The sequence below is a fragment of the Mytilus trossulus genome, chromosome 6 (genome assembly GCF_036588685.1).
Source record: "Mytilus trossulus isolate FHL-02 chromosome 6, PNRI_Mtr1.1.1.hap1, whole genome shotgun sequence".
In the NCBI taxonomy this organism is placed as follows: Eukaryota; Metazoa; Mollusca; class Bivalvia; order Mytilida; family Mytilidae; genus Mytilus; species Mytilus trossulus.
Genome location: NC_086378.1, coordinates 64,206,180 through 64,228,924, shown reverse-complemented (window position 1 = coordinate 64,228,924; position 22,745 = coordinate 64,206,180). Strand labels below are relative to the sequence as shown.

General features: G+C 32.2%; 1 protein-coding gene across 3 annotated transcripts in view; it reads left to right on the top strand.

The window, feature by feature from the left end:
• The first annotated feature begins 262 nt into the window (after positions 1-262).
• The window catches only part of LOC134721675 (guanine nucleotide-binding protein G(o) subunit alpha), a 40,136-nt gene continuing 17,653 nt past the window's right edge, over positions 263-22,745 (top strand). The window contains exons 1-4 of one of the 3 annotated variants that reach the window (XM_063584827.1): positions 263-386; positions 3,482-3,618; positions 3,896-3,938; positions 15,759-15,900. In XM_063584827.1, coding sequence (XP_063440897.1) covers positions 3,501-3,618; positions 3,896-3,938; positions 15,759-15,900 — 303 coding nt within the window. In that variant the 5' untranslated portion in view covers positions 263-386; positions 3,482-3,500. Of the gene's footprint in view, positions 391-2,646; positions 3,619-3,895; positions 3,939-15,758; positions 15,901-22,745 lie in introns of those variants that run through there. The other 2 variants (XM_063584825.1, XM_063584826.1) reach the window with 2 other exon arrangements.

Genomic DNA, 22,745 nt, shown 5'->3' with positions numbered 1-22,745 from the left:
CAATTCCTTCAGCTTGGTCGACCCGGTATTATGCAGATGTTACCAGTAAAACTGTATTGCGTTAATGTGTTTTAGTCATAAATATGCATGCACGAAATATTTGCTACTTGACTTAAAGCAAATATCAATTTATCAATCAATCAATCTAAAATGATAGACCTTATCTTTAATTCTTTGTTGTTATTTATTTTTTTAATATATATTCGCAGAATGATGAGATGTGAACCGAATCAAAATAAAACTGTCGTATTCGTATTTAGATCTTTTCAACAGGTACGGACACCTTTAAGTGAGTAGTTTTCATGTCCACTATACATCAAATCAAGCTGGTAAATTGTATGTGCTAATTTAAAAGAAGAAAATGAACAGGGCATTAGAGATCAGTGGTAGGTTTGTATCAGTCTTTGTATCATAAATATCATATATAACATATCAAAAGGATAAAAAAAAAAAACAGTTGCGCAGACACTAATCAATGAATCCGGATGCATTTTAAGGGGAGTCTTTTAACCGCCTCGGTAGCGTGCTCATCTCGAGTGCGGGAGGTCATGAGTTTGATCCACAGCCAGGAGCAGAAGATTCTACATAATTCGATCATCGCCTACCGTATACAAATTATGACCTTCGCAATGTAGAAAGTCTCAAATATCAAAAGAATACGGTTTACCAAATACCATGCATGGAAATAGGTATACAGCACCTTATTCAAAATTACTAAACTGCAATCACATATACTCGAAACTGACTGACAAGTCAATCTATTATTTAATGATGTTGTTTTGGCAAGTCTATGTTGAAAGTAAAAGCAGACAACAGTTAAAATTATGATTCCCCATGCTTTGCAAGGGACACAGGGGTGCGAATATTTGGATGTCCGTTTAAGGTAACTGGTCTTTCTGCACTTTTAACTCTGGTGCAATTCAATCGTGTTGTATGTGCATAACAAGTTCTCGTCCCGAATACGCATAAAATATTTAATTTCAGCCTAGAATTTAAAGCAATTGACGTTTTAGCAGTTAAAAGATTATTTGCCTGAAATGGTGTTGACTGGTTCAAAATTCAGTTTTTTAGGTAGCGTCGGCGTCAACAAGTTGTAATAAGTACATGTCAGTTTGAATATTTTTACATGGTTAACTTTTCTAAATGCCATTTGAATTTTAAAATTTAGCAAACAAGAAAAATATCTCAGTATCAACAGTTTGTAGGTAATAAAACTCCAGTTCTAATTTTATATTACATCAAAATAAACATTTCTTTACCCTTCATTAATTTTACATTTAGTGAACAGTGTTTGCATGGTTGCAAATGAATTAAAACTGATAAAGCCTGTAATGTATTAAGATATTGAAAGACATTTAAAATATCTACAAGCATAAAATTAGTTTTGCCACGACAATATCTTGAGATTACAATAGATTCATTTCATGTTATTTTGTTGATGATGTAATGATTAATAACATTAAGAGTCCCAAGTTTCATTGCGCCAGATGCACATTTCGAAAATTAATGTCTCTTCATTGACTCGAGGCCAAATTATTTAAAAGTCTAAAACCCAATACAGAAGAAATGCCAAACCCGGACAAGCATGAGGAAGATACATTTCTTAATTTAAAATGATTACTTAATTTGATAATTGATAAATTTAAAAAGAAAAAAAATATCCGTATAACAGTGTTTTTAGCGAGAACATCAAAATTCTTGGTTAATCTTATGAAATCCTTCCTAAAATGTTTTGTTTTTTTACTAATTCTTAGTTTTGATAATTTTTCTACATTAACTATGATTTGGCGTTCATTTAATGTAAAAATCTAATATTTAAAAAAAAATATGGATCAGTACAGATTAATGTTTTATAAACCTGCATAATAACATTTCATGCACTAAATATTAGATGAATTACTCTTCTTTTTATCCTTTCCAGTTTTCTGTCGAATATGTGTATCATCTGGCCATGGGTCCAAACATTCCTAAGGATAAGTAGGGTTTTATCATTTTATTTATCGACGTTAAACATTTCTATATTTATATGAAAATATAGCTTGTTTGTTAATCAAGTGCTCGTGGGAATCTTACCCAATTCGAATTACTAAATTTGATGCGTCTTTTTGATCCGAGTACAAAATTGCTAAACGCCAAATGTGAGTTTTCTCTATTAATTAGGTCAAAGATCTTTTCTTGTTTTAGGGATCTATTTTTATCTCTTTATAAAAGGAAATATATCTTTTTTTACGTACGTATACCTGTGTGTCCTCGTTATTTCAGAAAAACTTAGTTTTTAATAGATAATAAGAAGGATTGTATGTCACTTTAACTGGTAGAGTACAATACTTTATTCCAAATAAGGCATAATAAGGATAGCTGACGCCTAAGCGTTTCTTACCATTCTGTGGTATATACTATACTTACTTTTACTTATATGCGACTTTCCAAATTATGGAAAGTTAAATTGAGTGTTAAAACAATACGTTTCAAAAACAAAATTCTTATAACTAACTAATTTTCTATCAGATCAAATGCGATAGTCACACCTTTTTATTAATTATCCATTCATGTATTGTGTTCATTCATCAATTAGTAGATTGTATTTAACACCAGGTGGCGTTAGTTCTACATTTATTAAACTTATCGATCTGCGGCATCTGTCAACCCGTTTTAATGACCAAACACACAATTAAATTATTTTCAACAGCTGTACAGACATCAAATTTTTCTCTCATTAAGTTTTTCATATATTTACACGTGAAAATGTACGCATAAATAGACATCGCCTTAGAAAATTGATTTCACAGGCAGTGGCACCGCCCAATCAGCATCATCAGCTACCTGTGTTCGTCTGTTGATGTTATCTACAGACAATTCATTTTGTATGCTACAAGATTTCCAAGGTATACTGAAGAAACGCGTGTTTAATATTCGATTAACAGTTTAAAGACAAAAAGTTGACATTGATTTTTATGCATTTTTAGCAACGGAGGCTGCGGATTAATGTATTAAAAGCCCGTGCGCGGACTGACGTCACTTAGTAACCCCCATAACAGAAAAGATATCTGCACAACGAAGCGATCGATTTTTACATTGGATGGTAGCAAGTTGCCGCATATTTAAACAGGCTTTGTCGTGTGGCTTGTTTGCATCTATGAAACCGGTATATGGTAGCCATTTTGTTGATGAAATATTTAGCCGGAGATATGCTTTAGCTAAAAATATATGAAGTTTTCATACATGTCCGTGTTTTTACCGGCATCGCTAAAACGGTGTGATGAGTAAGGTAGTTGGATGTATATACGAGAGGTGATTCTGTGAGTCAATCGCTTTTACTTTTATATTCAATGAATATATGATAATAACGAATTATTTGGATTGTACTTAAAATATATTAATACACCACATTGTTTGGCTTTTAACAATTCCATCTCTTTAGAGCTTGAGCATACATATCAGGCTCAGGGGTGGAATACATCGTTAATTAAAGGATTTTTAGATTAAAGACGTGCATAAAAATGGGGTGTACTATGAGTGCAGAGGATAGGGCGGCCCTTGAGAGGAGTAAGGCCATAGAGAAAAATTTGAAAGAGGATGGTATCCAAGCGGCGAAAGACATCAAATTACTGCTTCTAGGTAAGAATATTATCGTATTTTAATGTTAATTATGCATGATAATCGAAAATGAACAGATATGGATGTCTATTTGCTGACATTTTGGAATTTGATTTATGCATATAGTGGTCGCCATTTTGAATTGTGTGGAAACTATAATATTAATTATGAAGAAGCGGTATTATTGATGTATTATGGCCGAACAGATTGATGATAAAGCTGAGTGTTTGTACATTATATATACACATATTGATGTAAAAATAGAATTGCTTATAATTAACATTTTATCTCTCTACAGGGGCCGGCGAATCTGGAAAAAGTACTATCGTTAAACAGATGAAGTAAGTTAAAGCTACATTAGTATGTGATGGGCTAAGGAGGAAATACTACGGATTTCCTATCATATGGGGGCGCAATAAGGGATAACATTATACTGTCGATGGCTTAAGTATTTAATACATAATAAGCTTACATTTTTAAATACAATTGTACCCAAATCAAGTATTTATAACATATTGGAATACCTTGTTTTTTAATTTGAACTGATAGTTGATTTGCAGGCTATAAACGTCTCAGGGATACGTATTGAGGAAGTTTTTTTATAGATATTTAGATTATCCATGCGTATCAGTCAAATATTGAAGTATGATTCATGATTTAATGTTTTAATGTTCAAAGGTACAATATTGGGTATATTTGATAGAGGAAACTTAAATGACACATTAAAGGTGGTAACTCTTTATAGTCACTTAGGATATGAAAGACTTGAGAAGAGATGACACTCAACAAGTCTTTCGTTATAAATGGTACTTGTATATGAAATTTCAATGACTTTTAAATGAATTAAGTCGTAGATATTTGAATTATATTAGATGAGTGATACTGCTGATTTGAATATCTGATATGGGAATGAAGGTGCATACTAGTAATAGATTAGTCCTACATCTGATATACAATCGGGTATATCTAGGGTGGGGCAGGTTGAGGATGTTCAAAGCTTATAATTTTAGTCTTGGACACTAGTCTTAGTACCAGATGGCAGGCTGATTTATGTCGATTTTTTACAAACTTTGTTCTATTGAACAAGAGGAATTATTTTTGAATGAAGAACTTGACAAACTGAATAAGATCGGTTCCAAAATACTCCGCAATAAAACTCGAGCCAAACGGCTTTCAAACGTCATGGGTATCCTGCATGCACTATCGAGTGCATCTCATTGGTAGAACCTAGTATTATATTGATGCTTTTTATAGATTTTGACTGGTTCTTATCTATTTGAAAAATCATATACTATCAATCATGTATATCTCCGACCGTGTCACACCTTCATTGGGTCATGAGTCAAGGTCGTTTAAAACCATCCTCATCATCATCATTTAAAACTAATGAAAGCGAAATGAATATACCGATCCAACATAGCATAAACTACACATACTGTAGATGCCAGTGACGTGATCTGACGTGACAACATCAAATAATATAAGAATGAATGTAAGGAGATGCGGGCTAAACACGCCGAACGAGGCAGCAACCTATAGGCAAAACTAAAATGATCAGATGAAATATATACAACACAGGGGTACTCTTGTACATATAGGTCACCAGTAAAGTGTCTGTAATTTGTTAAGTTCTTAAGTCTCCTCGAAATAAGACAACTTTGACATGAATGAGAAGATCAAAGGTCGAAAACATAGGATGTATGTAAACATAAAACTACTGACAGAGTTTTTGACTTCATAGAGAGGATATGTTTTTGATTAAAAATAAACGTCTCTTAGTCTTTTTCCATGCAAATTTTTAATACCAAATCGCATGCTTCTCATTGAACAAGACAGATGATAACTACAGATGGGAATATAGAGCTTTATTTGTTACGTAACAAAAATCAATTTGGCGATCACGTCACCGGCCATTACATATGAGAACGCATATACTTGAAACGATGTTGAAGACGCCACCACTTTGTTTGTCAAATTGCTATTTCAAATGACGATATATCAGGAATTGTGTTACATAAATTCAAAATCTGTATTATTCCAACCCTTAAGATTTATCAAGCTTACTGACAAAGGTGCACTGGTCTCCTATTGCGTTTCATTTTTTTTTTCTTGATTTAATGTGAATTATGCACACGATGTCTTTTCTATACGCTTTTTTTTAAAAGAAAATGAAAATAAAGATATGATATATAATCCCTAACAATTCTCAAAACCATTTATATAATTATCTTATATAATTATCTTCAAATAATTATCCATGTCTACAAAATATTGTTTACAATATTTATCTGTCAGAGTGATTGCCTTGAAAATGACATCATTGACATTGTTTTGCCTTTGTTTGTTTGTTTATATACGAGAATGGAAAACTGACAAAAGAAACTAAAATTATCAGCTAGTGTGAATCACGTTCCCTATATTTAAAAAAAGTTTAACATAAAAATTTGACCTTTAGTGATATAAACAAAGACATCCAAACACTTCCTTTATATGGTCATAGCTATGTGACAAACAGCACTGTCAGCTGTTAATAATATTATATTTATTTACAACAGCTCTGCTCACGTGTATTATATATTGTATAGTTGAAATAATTTTAGATTTGCATAGAAGTGTTAAAATAAACATTTAAAGATTTTAAACAATAACGAAATATTGTGAGACTTCTAGGCTGATATGGTGTGAAACAAAAATCGATCAGTTTTGTATCCTATACCCCTATTCGAGTTTTCGGTTTCTTTCATTTGGGAATAAAACATTTGGAGTATATGTTTGAAATTTTTGAAATACTAATGCTTTTCTACCTCAGGCATTGATTACCTTAGCTGTATTTGGCAAAACTTGTAGGAATTTGGTCCTCAATGCTCTTCAACTTCGTACTTTATTTGGCCTGTTTAACTTTTCTTGATTCGAGTGTCACTGATGAGTCTTTTGTAGACGAAACGCGCGTCTGGCGTATACTTAATTTAGTCCTGGTATCTATGATGAGTTTATTTATTTCACAGACACTATGTCTCTGTTTAATGCTACAACAACCCAACAACGATTATATAATGCAAAAAATTCAAATTATTTTGAGACTAATTCTATTATAATATTATAGACGAGCGTCAAGCTCTGAACCACCCTTAGTCTATAGAAATAACGTAAATGAACAAGGGCTACAGATGTTAATATGAAAACAAACATTGAGTGTCCCTCTCCCCCGAAAAAAGCAACAACAACCAGATTGGCGTGATGCCTAACGTATTACTTCACATCAACATTAAGACAAGCTTGACGAGGGACAAGTATCAAGTAGTCCGAAGTCCTATGGTTCGCATTGCATCACACCTACAAACAGTTGCAATTTTAAGAAATTGGTTTATGATGAAAGGGATTTTATAATGAGGGTCTATTACCAAGGAAGTGTGTATCAATTTGAATTCATTTGATATCACTGTACATATAACATGTTTAAGCAGTCTAGTAAACAATCTGTTTCGTCTTTATTAAAAACATGATAGAAACAAAAAGTCAATAACATATCGTTAGAAAGCAAGTAAACGTATAACATCTGCTTCACTCCACACGACATGAGGACATACATGGTTTATATCGTGAATCAACACCCCCCTTTTATTTGCTTCCGCTTGAGTCTGAAATTGTTATTGTCATTCATCACAGTGTTGCTTAGTTTGTGTTATTATTTTCATTATTTGGCTTTTTGAAACTGTAAAGTTATTTTTACTTTACATCCCCCTGTGTGGTACCCCATTCCGACATGCTTTTCTTAACTTAAGATATTCTTTACATCTCGGAGATGATTTGATTCATTTTACTGAAACATATAATATGTCATTAATATTCCCGAATTAGTTCGGTGTCTTGTAAATTAAACTGCAAAGAAGCAGGGCTGATATGCATAAAATCACTTATTTAAATAAGTTGAGATACTATTATTTGATTGGTGGGATATCCATCATGGCTAATTTATAGTAGAACATGTAGTAAAGTCCGTCCGTTCGGAACAAACCTTAACCAACGGACCAAGTTTATTACATGTTTTTCAACGAAAACGGTTGTATAGACCAGTATCATATATAACATAAACGACAAAAGAAACGAATTACGAATAGAGAAAAACTTCCTGTAAAGAAGATTTTTATCCATATCAGAATCATTAATTACATAAGAAAAGAGTTAAACGTCCTGTTCATAAAGAAGAAATGTAAAACTCTTGTTTAAAAGATACATATATCTCCTTCCTCTCTTTACACTTTTTACAATGCATACCAAAAATATGAGTCTCAATCGCTCGTATTACAAATGTACTCCCGGTATCTTTTTGTAGTATCAAGGACACGTTTTTTTTTTTGGCCTTCTATTTTAACTTGATATTACACTTGTTTCAACAATTGTATTAACATGAGGAATGCATTTACTTGCTGAAAAATATCAGAAAGCGTATCATCATTCAAAAAAGAATGTTACAAGTATTGTTTGAGGCGACAATCAATTGATCTACAAAAAAGGTCTTGGCTTTCTTCTTGTTAGTCCTTGACCTTTGACTTTGATTTGGCGGAATACTCACTTGATGAATATTTGATGATGTTATAAAGATAGTGCATTCAATGGTTTATGACAAAGTCGTGTACTACCGTGGCAATTCAGGAATTGTATAGCATGGCGACTAATCATCTACATTGTAATTGATTTCTGATTGTTTAACTTCAATGGCAATTCAGGACGACTATCAAACATTAATAAAATTGATAGGTTCTACAAGAGACTACAAAGATAAAGAGCAGAAAATGTTGCATTTCAACAGGCCACCAGTGGCGGACCAGGAAATTTTCATAAGTGGGGGCCCACTGACACTTAAGAAGGGGTCGGCTCCGGTCATGCTTCAGTGTTTCCCTATACAATCATCCAATTGTTTCCCAGAAAGACGACCCGGGCACCCTGGCCCCTCTCTAAATTCGACTCTGGTCACCCATACGGACCTTCTTACGAGTTGTCATGAGATGCTTTAACATAAATAGAGCGTAGCATGCACTGTTTATAAACGAGGCATAGGATGAAGCGTCATCATTCCGACAAGACGTGGCTGCGTATTTATACATCCCGCACGATAAAATCCATCCCTCTTTGGAGGTTTTGGTGGTTAACCTGACGTCACTCTATTGCAGATTTCATGCGCAATTTTCTTACTTATTTTTCACTGCAGTTGAATTTTTCATGTTTTATCAGATGTAGATAGTAATGCCAACTGTAATTTTCTGTGTCATTACCTTATAAAGCAATATTTGTTGTTGTCTTGTCTTATCAACATATATCCCACACCAAGCATGTTCTCTTCTTTACACTTTGTCAGTGATAAAAGCTCACAAAAGACCCTGTAAGGGTTATAATTTAGTATGCCAGACGCGAGTTCCGTCTGCATGAGTCGCTTCAGTAGCGATCGATTCAAAACAGTAGAAATACCTGAAATTCAAAAAAGTTTTGGCAAATCTGACTTAAACCATATATTTCTGCAAGACTGACCAGTCAATATAAGACCTGAAATGAAGGAACAAGCATGCAGCTGTTAGCAGTTGAAACGTTGCGCACGGTATTGGTACGAATTGCATTTAGCTATATAGATTTCCATTAAAATTATTGCGTTATCTAGTCGGGTCGATAAAATGGTTGAAACATAACTGGAAAAGAGGAAAGGACAATGGAACTGAAGTTCAGGAAGAGAGGAAGGAAAAGGGAAAAATAAAATGTATGACAAAACCAACACATCACTATCATAGAATGACTATAATTAATATATAAAATGTCTGACTAAGCTTGTTCTAATTCACAAACAACTGTTAAATGAAATTCAAAATAAACCAAAAGAGTATGTATAGATTTTGCTGTTTTTCAATTAGTACCATGCAAAACCTATTTTTTTAAGTGAAATAACAGTAAATGTGACGATTTCTAACCTTTAATAAAAATTGGCAGAAAAATGAATGCACACACATAGTCCGTACCTGAAAGGGCAAAACAAGGGGAGGACAATTTCCCCTTGTCAACATGTTCTATGGAAGCATAGTATTCAAAATGGTAAGTAGCACAACTGTTGAATGTCAAGTTTTTGGAAAGATTAGAACCTGTTCTTAATCTTTACTTAGGCACTGGTTACTCTAATATTTTCTGCAGTCAGGTTGCGCTTTTTATTTCTTTTTCAAAGATGGATTTAGAAACAATTAATTCCAGTTTAACCTTTATTAAAACAAATAAGTACATATATACTACATTTTACCATGGATTTGAACCATAGCGGAAGAATGTCTGTGTTGTTGGAGGGGTGATAGGGTTTAATGAAACAGAGACAGACTGGTTAGTCACGAGTGTTGTACGAAGGAAAAGGAAACAGTACAGCTTAATTAAACTAAGTAAATGTGACAACTTTAATAATACAAATAATGGAATAGTACTACTCATGTACTCAATTGATAAGAGAAACCAGGCGCAGATGCAGTTAACCCCAAAACTCACATATTTTTAATCGAAAAAGGGGGGATTAAATCAACGGAAAACCCCTTAGATCCACCAATGGAAAATGTAACAACTTTTGTCATACATGTAATCATTTTAATTGAATTGCACGATTCCGATGGTAAATCTCTTGCTCGACCCTTGTCCAAAGATTTGAAATTGAGAACGGGAAGACTTCGTTTAAATTAATGTTCTTGTCATAAGAACTTAATATTTGACCATGGGCAGAAGAATGTCTATATATAGTATAGCTGTACCCGTTTATCTGATAGAATATATCATGCCACCACGTGCTGATTTCAGCGATTACAGTTGTTGCAATCAATGCAGACGACTTTACAAAGCTGCTAATCAATTTCAATGATTCATGTAAATTGATTAAAATGAAATAAATAATTTCTGTTTTATCAACTGAAAATATAGAGATGGTAATCTGATTCATACGGGCTACAGGTATACGATATTACGACATGTTCCATTCAAATTTGATGAAATTATAAAAAACTGATACGAGGCTGGAGATCAATATTGTGTGTAACTATACATCAATACGGAGTTGGTGCCAGGGAACAGATGTCTGGCGTTAATTATATGCTGCTTGATCGATTATTGGTCTCGGAAATCGATCACAAGGCAGTTGACACGTTGATTCTGTCACAAACAGTTATACATAACGAGTATCATGTTCAACAGTTAGTCGTCCCATCAGATGTATAAGGAAGGATCCCGGCGTTCCTCTCCAAAATCGCTTTCACTAAATTAAGTTGATTCGTACATTTTACATCCTATTCCTCCTGAACTTGATTACGAGACTTGTTTTACAGACAAACTATGACTGGACTACATTTGTAGTCGGCATGACCCACCTTTTTAATAGCTCCTTGAAAATTGATTATATGTCAATAGTATAATTACCATGATTATAGTTTTGTTTTAAGTTCCCTGTTGATGCAGAACCGTCCACTTCAGATTTTCATGAAGCCATGCATGATTGGATAGTTGAAATCCTTGACTCGTTAAACAGATATTTCAAACGTGCATCATTGGTCATTGAAGTATTTATGTTGTAAAAAAGATAGGTACTGAGGGACAGGATAATATTTGTCTAGCCCTCCCCCTATTTTTCTCCAAATTTTTTATTTGTATTCTATAAATTTAAATTATTCTCGCTTTTTTATGTCATGTCTGTATTAAACGAACATAATTATACTACAGCTATTTACTATCAATTCCAATTTAATATCCACAACAGTCACTTGTATATTACTATAGAAAGATATGTAGCGAGTTTCCTCTTCGATCGATATTTTTACCGAGTAAATTTCAATTGTCACAAAATTTCATTTATCATTGGATTTTTATTGTTCATAAGATTTTCGCCTTGATGAGGGTCACTCGTGATTCTGAAGCGGGATATGCTTTACCTTCCTTAAACCACGTGATCATTCCCTGTTGACAACTTCCTTTATGTTTTTCTTCAGCTTTAGGTTGAGTAAATATTATTGAAGACTGGTTGTTTGTCTTTTTGTCATGTTCGTCATTGTTTCGTGACAATGGTGACAAAAAACTTTCTTCGTCGACTTCAGATTGTTTCTTCCCACAGGCGGATCACAACGCCCTCCCCCTCCCTCTTGCAGGAGAATTTTGGTTGATTATATAGGCGATCACGAAAGCATGACTAGAGCGGGCCCCCTTTATGAAAAGTTCTGGATCCACCACTGCTTCCCCTTACTCATTGGTTGTCTTTTCGTATGAAGCACTTATCATACACTGAAATTTAGTCTTAATTCACCATTTTCCTCAAGTCTGTATCTTAAGTTTTCTGATTTTTTTACCGTATGTGTAGCTCCGATGATAATAGAGCCCATGATACCATGCCCCCCCCTTTTTTCCCCTAAATTCGTATCTGAAGTTTTCTGATTTGCTATTATCGTTGACAGAATGGAATGAATACAGATATTGTTTCAGTCTTATCTCTATGAGGTTGTAAAGTTGCAACAAATCGATTTCTACCATTGGAGAGATTTACTCCTGAATTGTCTATTTATAGGTTTATTCGATCAGTATATCTACGAAAAGAAGATAACTTTGCTTGACATCAATTTCAGATATCTTGACGTCATAGACTTCGGTTTTTCGTGTATGACTCTATAATATGTGTGTCATTAACATCACTTTGACAGAAAATACAAATAGGAAAAATAATACAATTATTTATTTTGTCGCACAATACGTCATGTATTGTCAAAAAGAATGCACCGAATATCTTAACGATATATTTTGTTTCCAATAATTTATCTAGCTTCACATATCAGGTTCCAAAGTCTTATCTTTCATCTGTCTCTAAAATAATAATTATATATATGCTTTACATGGTCTGCACATGATGATGGTATGCAAAAGGAGAGACATAAAACACTTATCAGTGGCGAATCCAGAAATTTCAGTAAGAGGAGGTATGGGCAATGGCTGGCTAACATGTGACCCGCTCCAGTCATGCTTTGATGATTCAATAATTAAATTCCACCCAGTTGGGAGGGAAACGAGCCCCCCCCCCCCTATTTGGAAAACCCTCCTAATCCGCCTCTGTTAAGTATGATTAGTGTTGTCCAAGATGAATTAATTGAAGGTGACATGAATGGTGATATTAAAACAAATATTGTTAATTGTGTCATTTTGGTCTCTTGTGGAGAGTAGTCTCATTGGCAATCATACCATATCTTCTTTTTTATATACAGTAAAACCTGACTAAACCGAAAACTTTCGGGACACGAGATGTTGTTCGATTTTGGCAGGTAATCAGTTTCATCAGGTTCACAATGCATAAAATGTGATATTATTGGTCTTCAGAACAAGTTGGATTAGACAGGTTTCCGGTTTATTCAGGGTTCGGTTTAATAGGTTTCACTGTATATCTTTGTCCACCATTGTTTCCAAGGAACGACATTTGTAAGCCTGCATGACATTGTTATACACAATATTTAAAAAAGTTGATTGTGATCTTATATTTTTAAGATGCGTTTTTTTCTGCAAGACTTTTTACAATTATTTCACAAATTTCAACCATGGTCGACGCTAACCAACCACACAAAATCTTTTAACTTTAAAAATAAAATCTATACTTGTTAGACGGATATTATTTTTAAATGTCTTTAGAAATGACGGATATTATTTTTAGAAGTCTTCAGAAATGATGCTAAAACAATTTCAAAAATAGATTCAGGAAAATAAATTAATTTGAAAGATCACGTTGCATATACAAAAACAGACATGGATGTTAAATTACAAAGATAAAGCAAACTTATTATAGAAAAATATCAGGTTTTATTATATTTTAATCTAAACATAGTCAATTTTCTATAAATATATTCATTCTCTTTGGAAATAGAAATTCTTCGTTTCCAATCAAGTTAAAAAGAAAATAGATAAAGTGCAATCGGTTATTTTAAGAACGGGTTTCAACTTTAATAAACAATATATATATGACATTGGAGGAAACTGTTTATATATTAAAAAGATTTTTAAATTGAAATTTAACAAGTACAAAAAAGTAAAATTGTATACTAGTACACGTTTCAATATCCAACAAATATAAACTCAATTACTTTATATTCTTATGGAAGATAACATACTTCTACAGTACGGAAAAGTGTGAAACAAAAAATTGCTGCAAATATATGCTAAACCAATGAACTGGTTGATTTGTGTTCTGTGCAAACCAATGAAAGATCGATTGGTAATTTTGCTAATCTATGAAAGGTTGATTGGTGTTTTTGCAAACCTATAAAATGGATGATTGTTGTTCTTTGCTAATCCACGAACAAGTTGATTTGTGTCAGTTTTTGCCACCCAATGAAAGGTTGATTGGTGTTTTTGCAAACCTATAAAATGGATGATTGTTGTTCTTTGCTAATCCATGAACAAGTTGATTTGTGTCAGTTTTTGCCACCCAATGAAAGGTTGATTGGTATTTTTGAAAACCGATGAAAGGGTTGCTTGCTGTTCATTGCAAATTGATAAAAGGTTGCTTGGTGTAATTTGTGTTCCTTGCTAACCCAAATAAGTGTTGATTGGTGTTCTTTGCTAACCAATGAAATGGTTGATATGTGTTCTTTGCTACCAACAAATTTTGCAAACCGATGAAAGGGTTTCTTGATGTGCTTTCCAAATTGATCATAGGGTTGTTTGGTGTTCCTTGATAACCAATATATTAAAGGTTGATTGGTGTTCATTGTTGAGTGTCTTGAGTTGCTCATAGATTTTGAAGATAAATGTTATTTTTCATTGGATGAATAGTTCTTCAGATGTATTTTAATGAACTGAGTCGGAGAGACAAAAACTATACAGTTGTTCAGTTGACATCTATCACGTACTCCCAAAATTGTCATTTCAGAAGATGAGCGGAAATGACCCTCATATGCATGAGTTGTAGGGAGAAGGTCTTTAAGGGTCAGTGTTTTTTTACATCGCTAAAGTTGTGCGTCGTTGAGCAAGCTTTTTTGGAACAGTCTGAAAGCCAGATTATTGACAGCTCTTTCATATTAAATTCTAGTATTTCAATACTCTTTATTAACATGTCAACATATCTCAACATGAACAAAATAGATTGAACATACAGTGGCGGATTCAGAAATTTTTATAAGGGGGCCCACTGACTGCCTAAGAGGGGCACACGTCCGCCATGCTATAGTGGTTCCCTATATAATCAACCATTTTTTTCCCACAAAAGGGGGTCGGGTCCTTTGAAAACCCCTATAAATCCGCCTCTGACATAGTCAATTAACCACAGGCACTTGTTTCTATCCATTGGAAGAACCACTATCAACGTACATTTACGAGAATATACATTTTCGTAAATATACGTTGATAGTGGTTCTTCCAATGGATAGAAACAAGTGCCTGTGCAATTAATCTCTTGTTGCGGCAATATTGCCACACGATGTGATGGTCATAACTCAGTTTACAGTGGACTTACATAAACTGAAATGAACTACACGTTGTGGAATTTTCATTATCTTGATTTAATACGTTTTCAAACAAAAGTGAACTACTGTAACAGGAATTTTTTGGCCTCAATGAGATCTGCATCATGGGTCATAATTTTACTAGCAGAAATAGTTCACATCATATGAATTTTTTTTTAAATAATCGCTAAAAAAATTCTGGTTCGAACTTTTGAACTTTTATAAACAAGAGATTTTTATCATTAAATATAATGAATCTTATTTTTGATCATTTTTAGCTAGGTTAAAATCCCAGATTCAATCATTGGTTATCGATTTACGGATAGTGGGAACGGTCCGCTACCATTCCGAGTACTAGTATTGATGTTTCCGGCGTTTACATTCTGCACTATTATCATTGCTGAAATTCTGGATACATTTTGATCTCATCTCCACTCCAGGATAGTCAGGATAATGTGTTTTCAGAAACCTTCAATGCCCACAACTACAATCATTTGACATAAAGTGTAAACTTGACATCAGACTATACAGCCTATATCTTCAATCCCCCCTTTTCTAAAAAAAATAATGAAGAAAAAAGTTATATATTTGACATATTTAGTCCCAACATGATGATTCTTTCAACATACTATTTTAATCTACAAACAACTGACAATATATCATATGTTCTGTTTTTTTATTCAGAATTATCCATGAAGGAGGATTCACAAGTGAAGATAACAAACAATATAAACCTGTAGTTTACAGTAACACAATCCAGTCACTGGTGGCCATCATCAGGGCAATGGGAACACTTAATATTCCATTTGGTGAAAATGACCGAGAGGTTTGTATATATATATCTTATCACTTTTTACTTTTCAAAATGCAAATTATACATGTTCTTTCATAAAGGTATAAAACACTCTCAATTATAGCAGGCCCATAGCCACGAATTTTCAAGGGGGAGTATTTGGACTCACGAACTGGAGTTTAACACATGTAAACAGTCACAATTCGAACAGAAAGGTTGACTTTAACAGTGCTTATTTCTCAAGGGGGGTTCTTCCGAATCTCCCTGGCTACAGGTATGATTATAGTAAGTCAAAAGTAAAATCTCAACAGTACTGAACTCTGAAGAAAATTCAAATTCAAAACGAAAAACGAAAAGTTCCTTATCAAATGGCAAAATCAAGAACTCAAACACAGAAACAACTGTCATATTTTTGTCTTGGTATATATACATATAAAATCATATATTTTTTATCTGTTTATGGCACCCAATTTCAGATTTATGTTAATATATGTAGTTAAATTTTACCTTGAAAGTCATAAAACTTGTTCACTCATAAATGTTTAAAAAACTGAACATTGGAATTTAATTCATATAGAATCCCAAAAGTGGATCAAAATTTCTATTGTTGTAAAGACCTTATAGCTACAAGTTAAATATTTACAAATTCTGTAATATTTGAGGAAATAATATGATTTATGTTATAAATTATTGCCTTTCATCATTTTGTTCATTCAAAGACTTTCGAGCAAATTATTGATCTCCTTGTCTTTGATCCCATAGAAGTTAAAAAGAAAGAAAAAAAGCTGTAATCCTGTTAAATTCAAAATATTATCAGAGGTTTGAACATAAGTAAACTAATGTTGTTTCTGATATAGGGTTAATAAGAATGTTGAGCCACCAGACTTTCAGTGAATTTCATTTCAAAGAACCAAACTATGAATTTGCAGCCTTGTCTGCACAAATGAATGTTTTGGCACAATCTGTTTGTTTATTTTCTCATGACTGGTAAATTTAATTTAATTCTCTTTTATCAGACATTGGTATTTGCTGAAAGCATTAAAACATAACTTAGAGTTTTAGTAATTAATCATTTTCTCTTTTGATATTTAACCTTTCATGAACTTTGAAAAATGAGAATTTTGTATAAAACTAAATATTTAATCATTTTCCTTTTTGATATTTAACCTTTCATGAACTTTGAAAAATAAGGATTTTGTAATAAACTAAAAATATATCAAGTATATATGCTGTACACATCTTCCTCCGCAGCTAAATATAGATATTCTACCAGATCAATATAGATTTGTGTTTAATACAACAAGTAGTTGTGTGTGTCTTCTAAGGAAAAATCAATAGTCAGCTTTACATTGCGAATGTGTATCCTTGATGCTTCAATATAATACACTAGTATCTGTATTTCTAAGGTTTTTTTAATCCTAGATATTTTTACATACATTTATTGTATAAAATGTTCATTTTTGTGGTGATAAAATATCAACTTCATTAAAATATACATATGATTATCTGTTGGAAACATCAGCGCTTATGGATTTTAAAGCAACTTCATCTTGCTAATATCTGTCTCACAGTCGATATTCTACATTCAATTGGCAATGTACATTTAAAAGAGGATAAGGCTTGTCATGCCATGATATGGGGTGGGTGGTAGTATAATAGTATAAAAGATAATTTGTTCATGAATTACTATATAATATATGAACCTGGAGTGTTCTTACAATTTTGAAACAAATTTTAAAAAAAAGGGGGGAAGGATGATGTGAAAATAACTAGAAAATCATACCCCATGATATGGGGTTGATGGTAATATTTTTTTTATCAATAAAAATGATTTCATGAACTACTAGATGATTTTATGAACCTCGAGTTTTCTTACAATTTTGAAATGAATTAAAGGGGAAAAAAGGGGAGAATTACTTGCATACAATTGAAGGAGAAGTGGTATGATTGCCAATTACTATGAGTTTAAATCTATTCATGGAGACTGAAGAATGATGATGTAAACCATTAATGTAAAAAAGGGGATGAAAATAACATACATTCAACATAAGGGGGGAGGGGAAGGATTCCAAATGACTATGATTTTACAACGATCCGTGTAGACCCAAGGATGAGAATGTAAACTATTAGGAATGATGATTTAAAAAAAAGTATAATTTTAATTAGCAACTATAATTGTGTATTTTTTATTTAAACTGACATTTATAAGTTTGTCTTGATTGAGAAATACATGTCATTTTCCAAATTCTGGTGTGCGTTGCAGAAAACACTTCATACTTTTTTACAATCTCACATAATGCCCATTTTGTTTTCACATAGTGTATGCATTAATGCATTATTAAACATGTTTGATCCACATTATTAACTTCAATCTAGGTTTGTCTTTGGTTGTTTCCAGAAATTGTAGGGGCCCACCAACTACCTAAGAGGGAGCTTGCTCTGGACATGCTTCAGTAATTCCTTATATAATCAACCAAATGTTTCCCAGAAAGAAAAAAAAAATTGATTGAATTTTGCTTGCTTAACATCTAGTTTGCACCATTGAGGTCAAGGGGATAAATTATCAAAGGATTTCAAGTTCAGAATTTCTTTATGCCATGTATGACAGTATGCAATATCACTATGTAAGAATGTTGTAACTAGGAGTTTTATTTTTATTTATCAAACATTGTCAAATAATAGAATTTAATTTCCTTAGGATAAAGTTTTTGATTTTTAGAATTAATCCATTTGAGACTTTTTACTTCCTTATGATCAATTGTTGTTTGGTTTACGTCTAGTGCCTAATGTAAACTTCCCCAAGATAAGTTTTTACTTTTAAAGTTACACTATTGATGGTTATTGTTTATTTGTTGAATTAAAGAATTTAAAGCTTAACCTGATTCAGAAAAAAATCTAATCACCATGTTTTTATCAACAAATGCTTACAATGTAAATGAATATGTGAAAAATTTCCTTATAGATACAGAGGTTCAAGTTTATAATCATTGAGGAAGTTTGGTTTAAAAAACGTAATTTTATCACGGGATGGACCTCCTTGTTTGTTTGGGAAAAGTTAACAAAAATGTGTGATATCTGGGTCAAAATTGCTATGGCGTCTGTCATCTGCCTGTGGACCCAATCTGTCCAAAAAACAGGTCAATAGACATGAGGTATAAATTTGCTTCAATCTTTACATGATGATACATATTAGATTTTTATGTCAATTTCTCCTGCTCCATAATGCTCAAGGGGGGTAGTCAGAGGCTGCAGATAAAGCTTAAAATTTATTTATTTTTGGGGTCAACACACTTAGAAAAAAGGAAAAAGAAATATATTTTGTTAAAAAAAAAATAGTTGTTATTTCACTTCAGTATAATAGCCTTTGAATAGGGGGTCTTATTTGGGGGTTCCGATCCTGAATCCCGCTTACTGTTTTGTCAGATTCCCCTATCTAGCTTACACTATGTGCGTAAGCAATTCTCATTATTTTGTAATTTCCCTTGTCCCGCTAGACATCATTTCCCATTTTCATGGATAGTGTATGTTATAGTATTTCATTCCAATGATTGTTCTGTCAATTTAAAAAAAAGTGTACCAATGACTTGGTTGCAAGCAAAGGCAAATACAGCTTATTAAAAGTAGGTTTCTCAATGGTATGCATTTTCAAATTTTGCCCTATATCTGACACATGCTTCAGTGAAATATGCTATTCATAGAAATTTAGTTGTCAGAAATAATTGACCTCCAGTCATAAACATTTATTTTTATTTAAAATTTGGTTGCTTTTATTTAAATATGAATCATGTGTTTATAATGTTTTTATTTTGTTTAATGAAAATTACCCATTTAAATTTTCTGCCGAAAAGTGGGAAATATATAAGGATAAATAACTTCTGAATTCTTCAATGAGTATCACATGTCAAAAGTCTTAAAAGTTTATAATTTTGCTTAGCTGTACATGTACTTAAAACTATTACAAGTTCAAGGATGGACACCTATTAAATTATATGAATTAAACAGGAAACTCTTACATCGGAAGATTTGTAGATGTGTGATGAGAGAGGTACACAGAATTTAAAGGGGGATAAAAAAGCTTATGCTAAATTCTTTTAATTTTACACTAAAAAAAGGGGGGATTCTTTCAAAAAAAGTATGAGCAGAATATTGTGAAAATACTGGTAAAAATCAGATATCCACATGCATTTGTTTTGACAATTGGGTTACTTTTAGCCAAGGTGTTTTAATATTTTCCTAGGAATTGAAGACTACAGCTTAAGATTCTTAAAAATGACTTTGAGAAAAGGGTGATATCTGTATGATTATAGAGAATATCATTTCCTGACAGAAAATACAAAAACTAAAAGCTAATATTTCACACAAAATCACTTCCTTTTAGGTAATACATATCTACTTCAAATTCTCACAAATCTATATTTTATATTTTATAACAAAAATATTGAAAGCTTGATTGGTTAAAAAAAAAAGTAGAAAAGCACTTGATGATTTGTGATTTACTTTGTACCCCTTAACTTTGAGTAAGCCACATTAATAACAGCTGGAAAAAGGGGGGTCTCATTTCCATACCTCTGCAATGGGAGTGAGCATTGAGTGGAACACATTTCTAGATGGTTTTCTCGGTCCAATTTGGCCAATCTATGTTGTAGACAAGCAATTTCTTTTCTTCTTCTCTGTCAATACCTTCAAATATTTTTTAAAGCTTTTGTTTTCAATGTTACACTATTAGAATGGACAGAAATAGGCCACTCAGTGTGGGCAGGTGCCAATCACTCCCAAGCTATATATTATCATATGAAAAGCTCTTGAAAATAAAAATTTAAAGTCAAGAAAAAAGTTGAAAATAAAATAGAAAAATTGTGGCCTTGATTTCTTTGAACTTTAGATATATACGTCATTTTCAGTATTCTGGGGGAAAAATTGGAAGCCAGTCAAACAATAAATTGATTATAAATCGTTGATTGAATTATCAATAGTTCTGTGCAATTTTCAAAAGCCTTGTAAACATATGATTTAATAAGAAATAAGCTTGAGGATAAGTAAAAGTTTACATATCACATCCTCTTGAAGAAATTCAAACAGAAACAGACCTAATACCAAATGTCATGGAGGCTAAACATATATATACATTAGACTTCAGATATATAAACAATGGTTCTTGTTGAAAATACAATCTTAAGTATGTGTTTGTGCCTGTTAGTACAATTCTTTTTTACCTTTCAACTTTGACATTTTAAAAGAAAAATAAGTCTTTGAAAAAAATACTATTTTAAAAAATATTTGTTTAAAACTTCACACTTTTATATTTGTCCTTATAATTGGGGTACTGGGTGTTGTACCCCTCTTTTTTGGACAATCAATGCTTTTGAATGGGGACATATAATTGGACCCCCTCTCTTTATCCTGAATTGGAACCCCCTTTTAAAAATGTCTGGATCTGCTACTATCTATGATGAGTTTAGTAATGCTAGAACTGTAAAAACTATGCTGTTGGGCAGTAGAAATGTTTCAAAATTTTATTTTTTTAGAATTCCTTAAAAAAAATATGAGTGTCATTTATTATACATTCTTTTGGTATTAATTTATGTTTTTAGGTCACGATGTTATCAGACTATATTTATGTGAAGGAAAGGATGTATTTACTTTAAGTAGTATTATTATTATCCTCTTTAAAATACTTCAGTTTTCATACATCTATTTGAGGTCATAACTTGAGGCTTACAAGAAATTTAAGAAGTGATATAGAGAATATTCAACTCAAATATGATGAATTTTATTTTAAGAAGGATTACTCTTAACACTTTTCCAACCATTTGAATTTTTTCAATACATTTTAAATCTTGGAGTGGATATTGATCTGGGTTCAGATAATTAGGGGTTTAATGATAACTGTGTCAGTATATTTTTAAACTAGACCTAAGAATATTCTTTTATCTTTTCTATCATGACTGCAACCCTCTCAAAGTGGGAGGATAAAAATTATCGGGAAAAAAATGTCAATTTTGGTTAAATAATAGGTTTAATGTGTGTTTTCTGGTAAAGAAAATTTTAAATGTAAAAGTACAATGTCTTTGGTCTACAAATTAAAATATAATGTCAAAAAATTAATATTTTTTAGAAAAGTAAATATTATATGGTCAAATAATGAGTTAATAATTATAGTATAAAATGTATAATCTAGATATAGTTTTCCTTTAAACAAATATAGTTAGTACTCACTCCAATTTCACATTAGAAATCAGTAAACATTTAATTATGAGATATTGAGAATAATTTTAATGGGAAAATTTTGAACAATATGCAGGTTAACCATACACAACAGAATATTACAGTCAATACTATAAAATCAATGCCTCCTTCTGCAGTGGAGAAAATTGACAACTTTGTTGCCATAGCAACCACTACACATTGAGAAAAAAATCAAACTCAGGTGAACAAGTCTCTGTATATTTTGATAATAACATGTGAAAACATAATGGAAGATTATTAGTTTTGTTCCGATAATTAATAGAATTGGTCATTAGTTTGGTGGTTTGGTTCATTCATCATTATATTAAGTGATCATTTACAAGTATTATTGTCATGTAAGATTTTCATTAAGCTAAGTTGAACAAAAATGTTGCTTGTTTTAAGTTATTTTTGATTCCAGTTTGAATTTAACCAGATATATTGCGTTGCCAGTTCATTTACCTACATGTGCTGCCTCTTGTGAAATAACAGAGAAATATTGAAGTTATGTTTTAATTAAGATTTGGTAGACAGTTATGCTTATTTATTTCCAACTGATGATTTTCAGTCTGTCATAATTTTTTACAAGTTTTGAAAGCTGGTCTGGTTTATACACTGTTGATGAAATAGAGGTTTTAATTAAAATTCCTAAA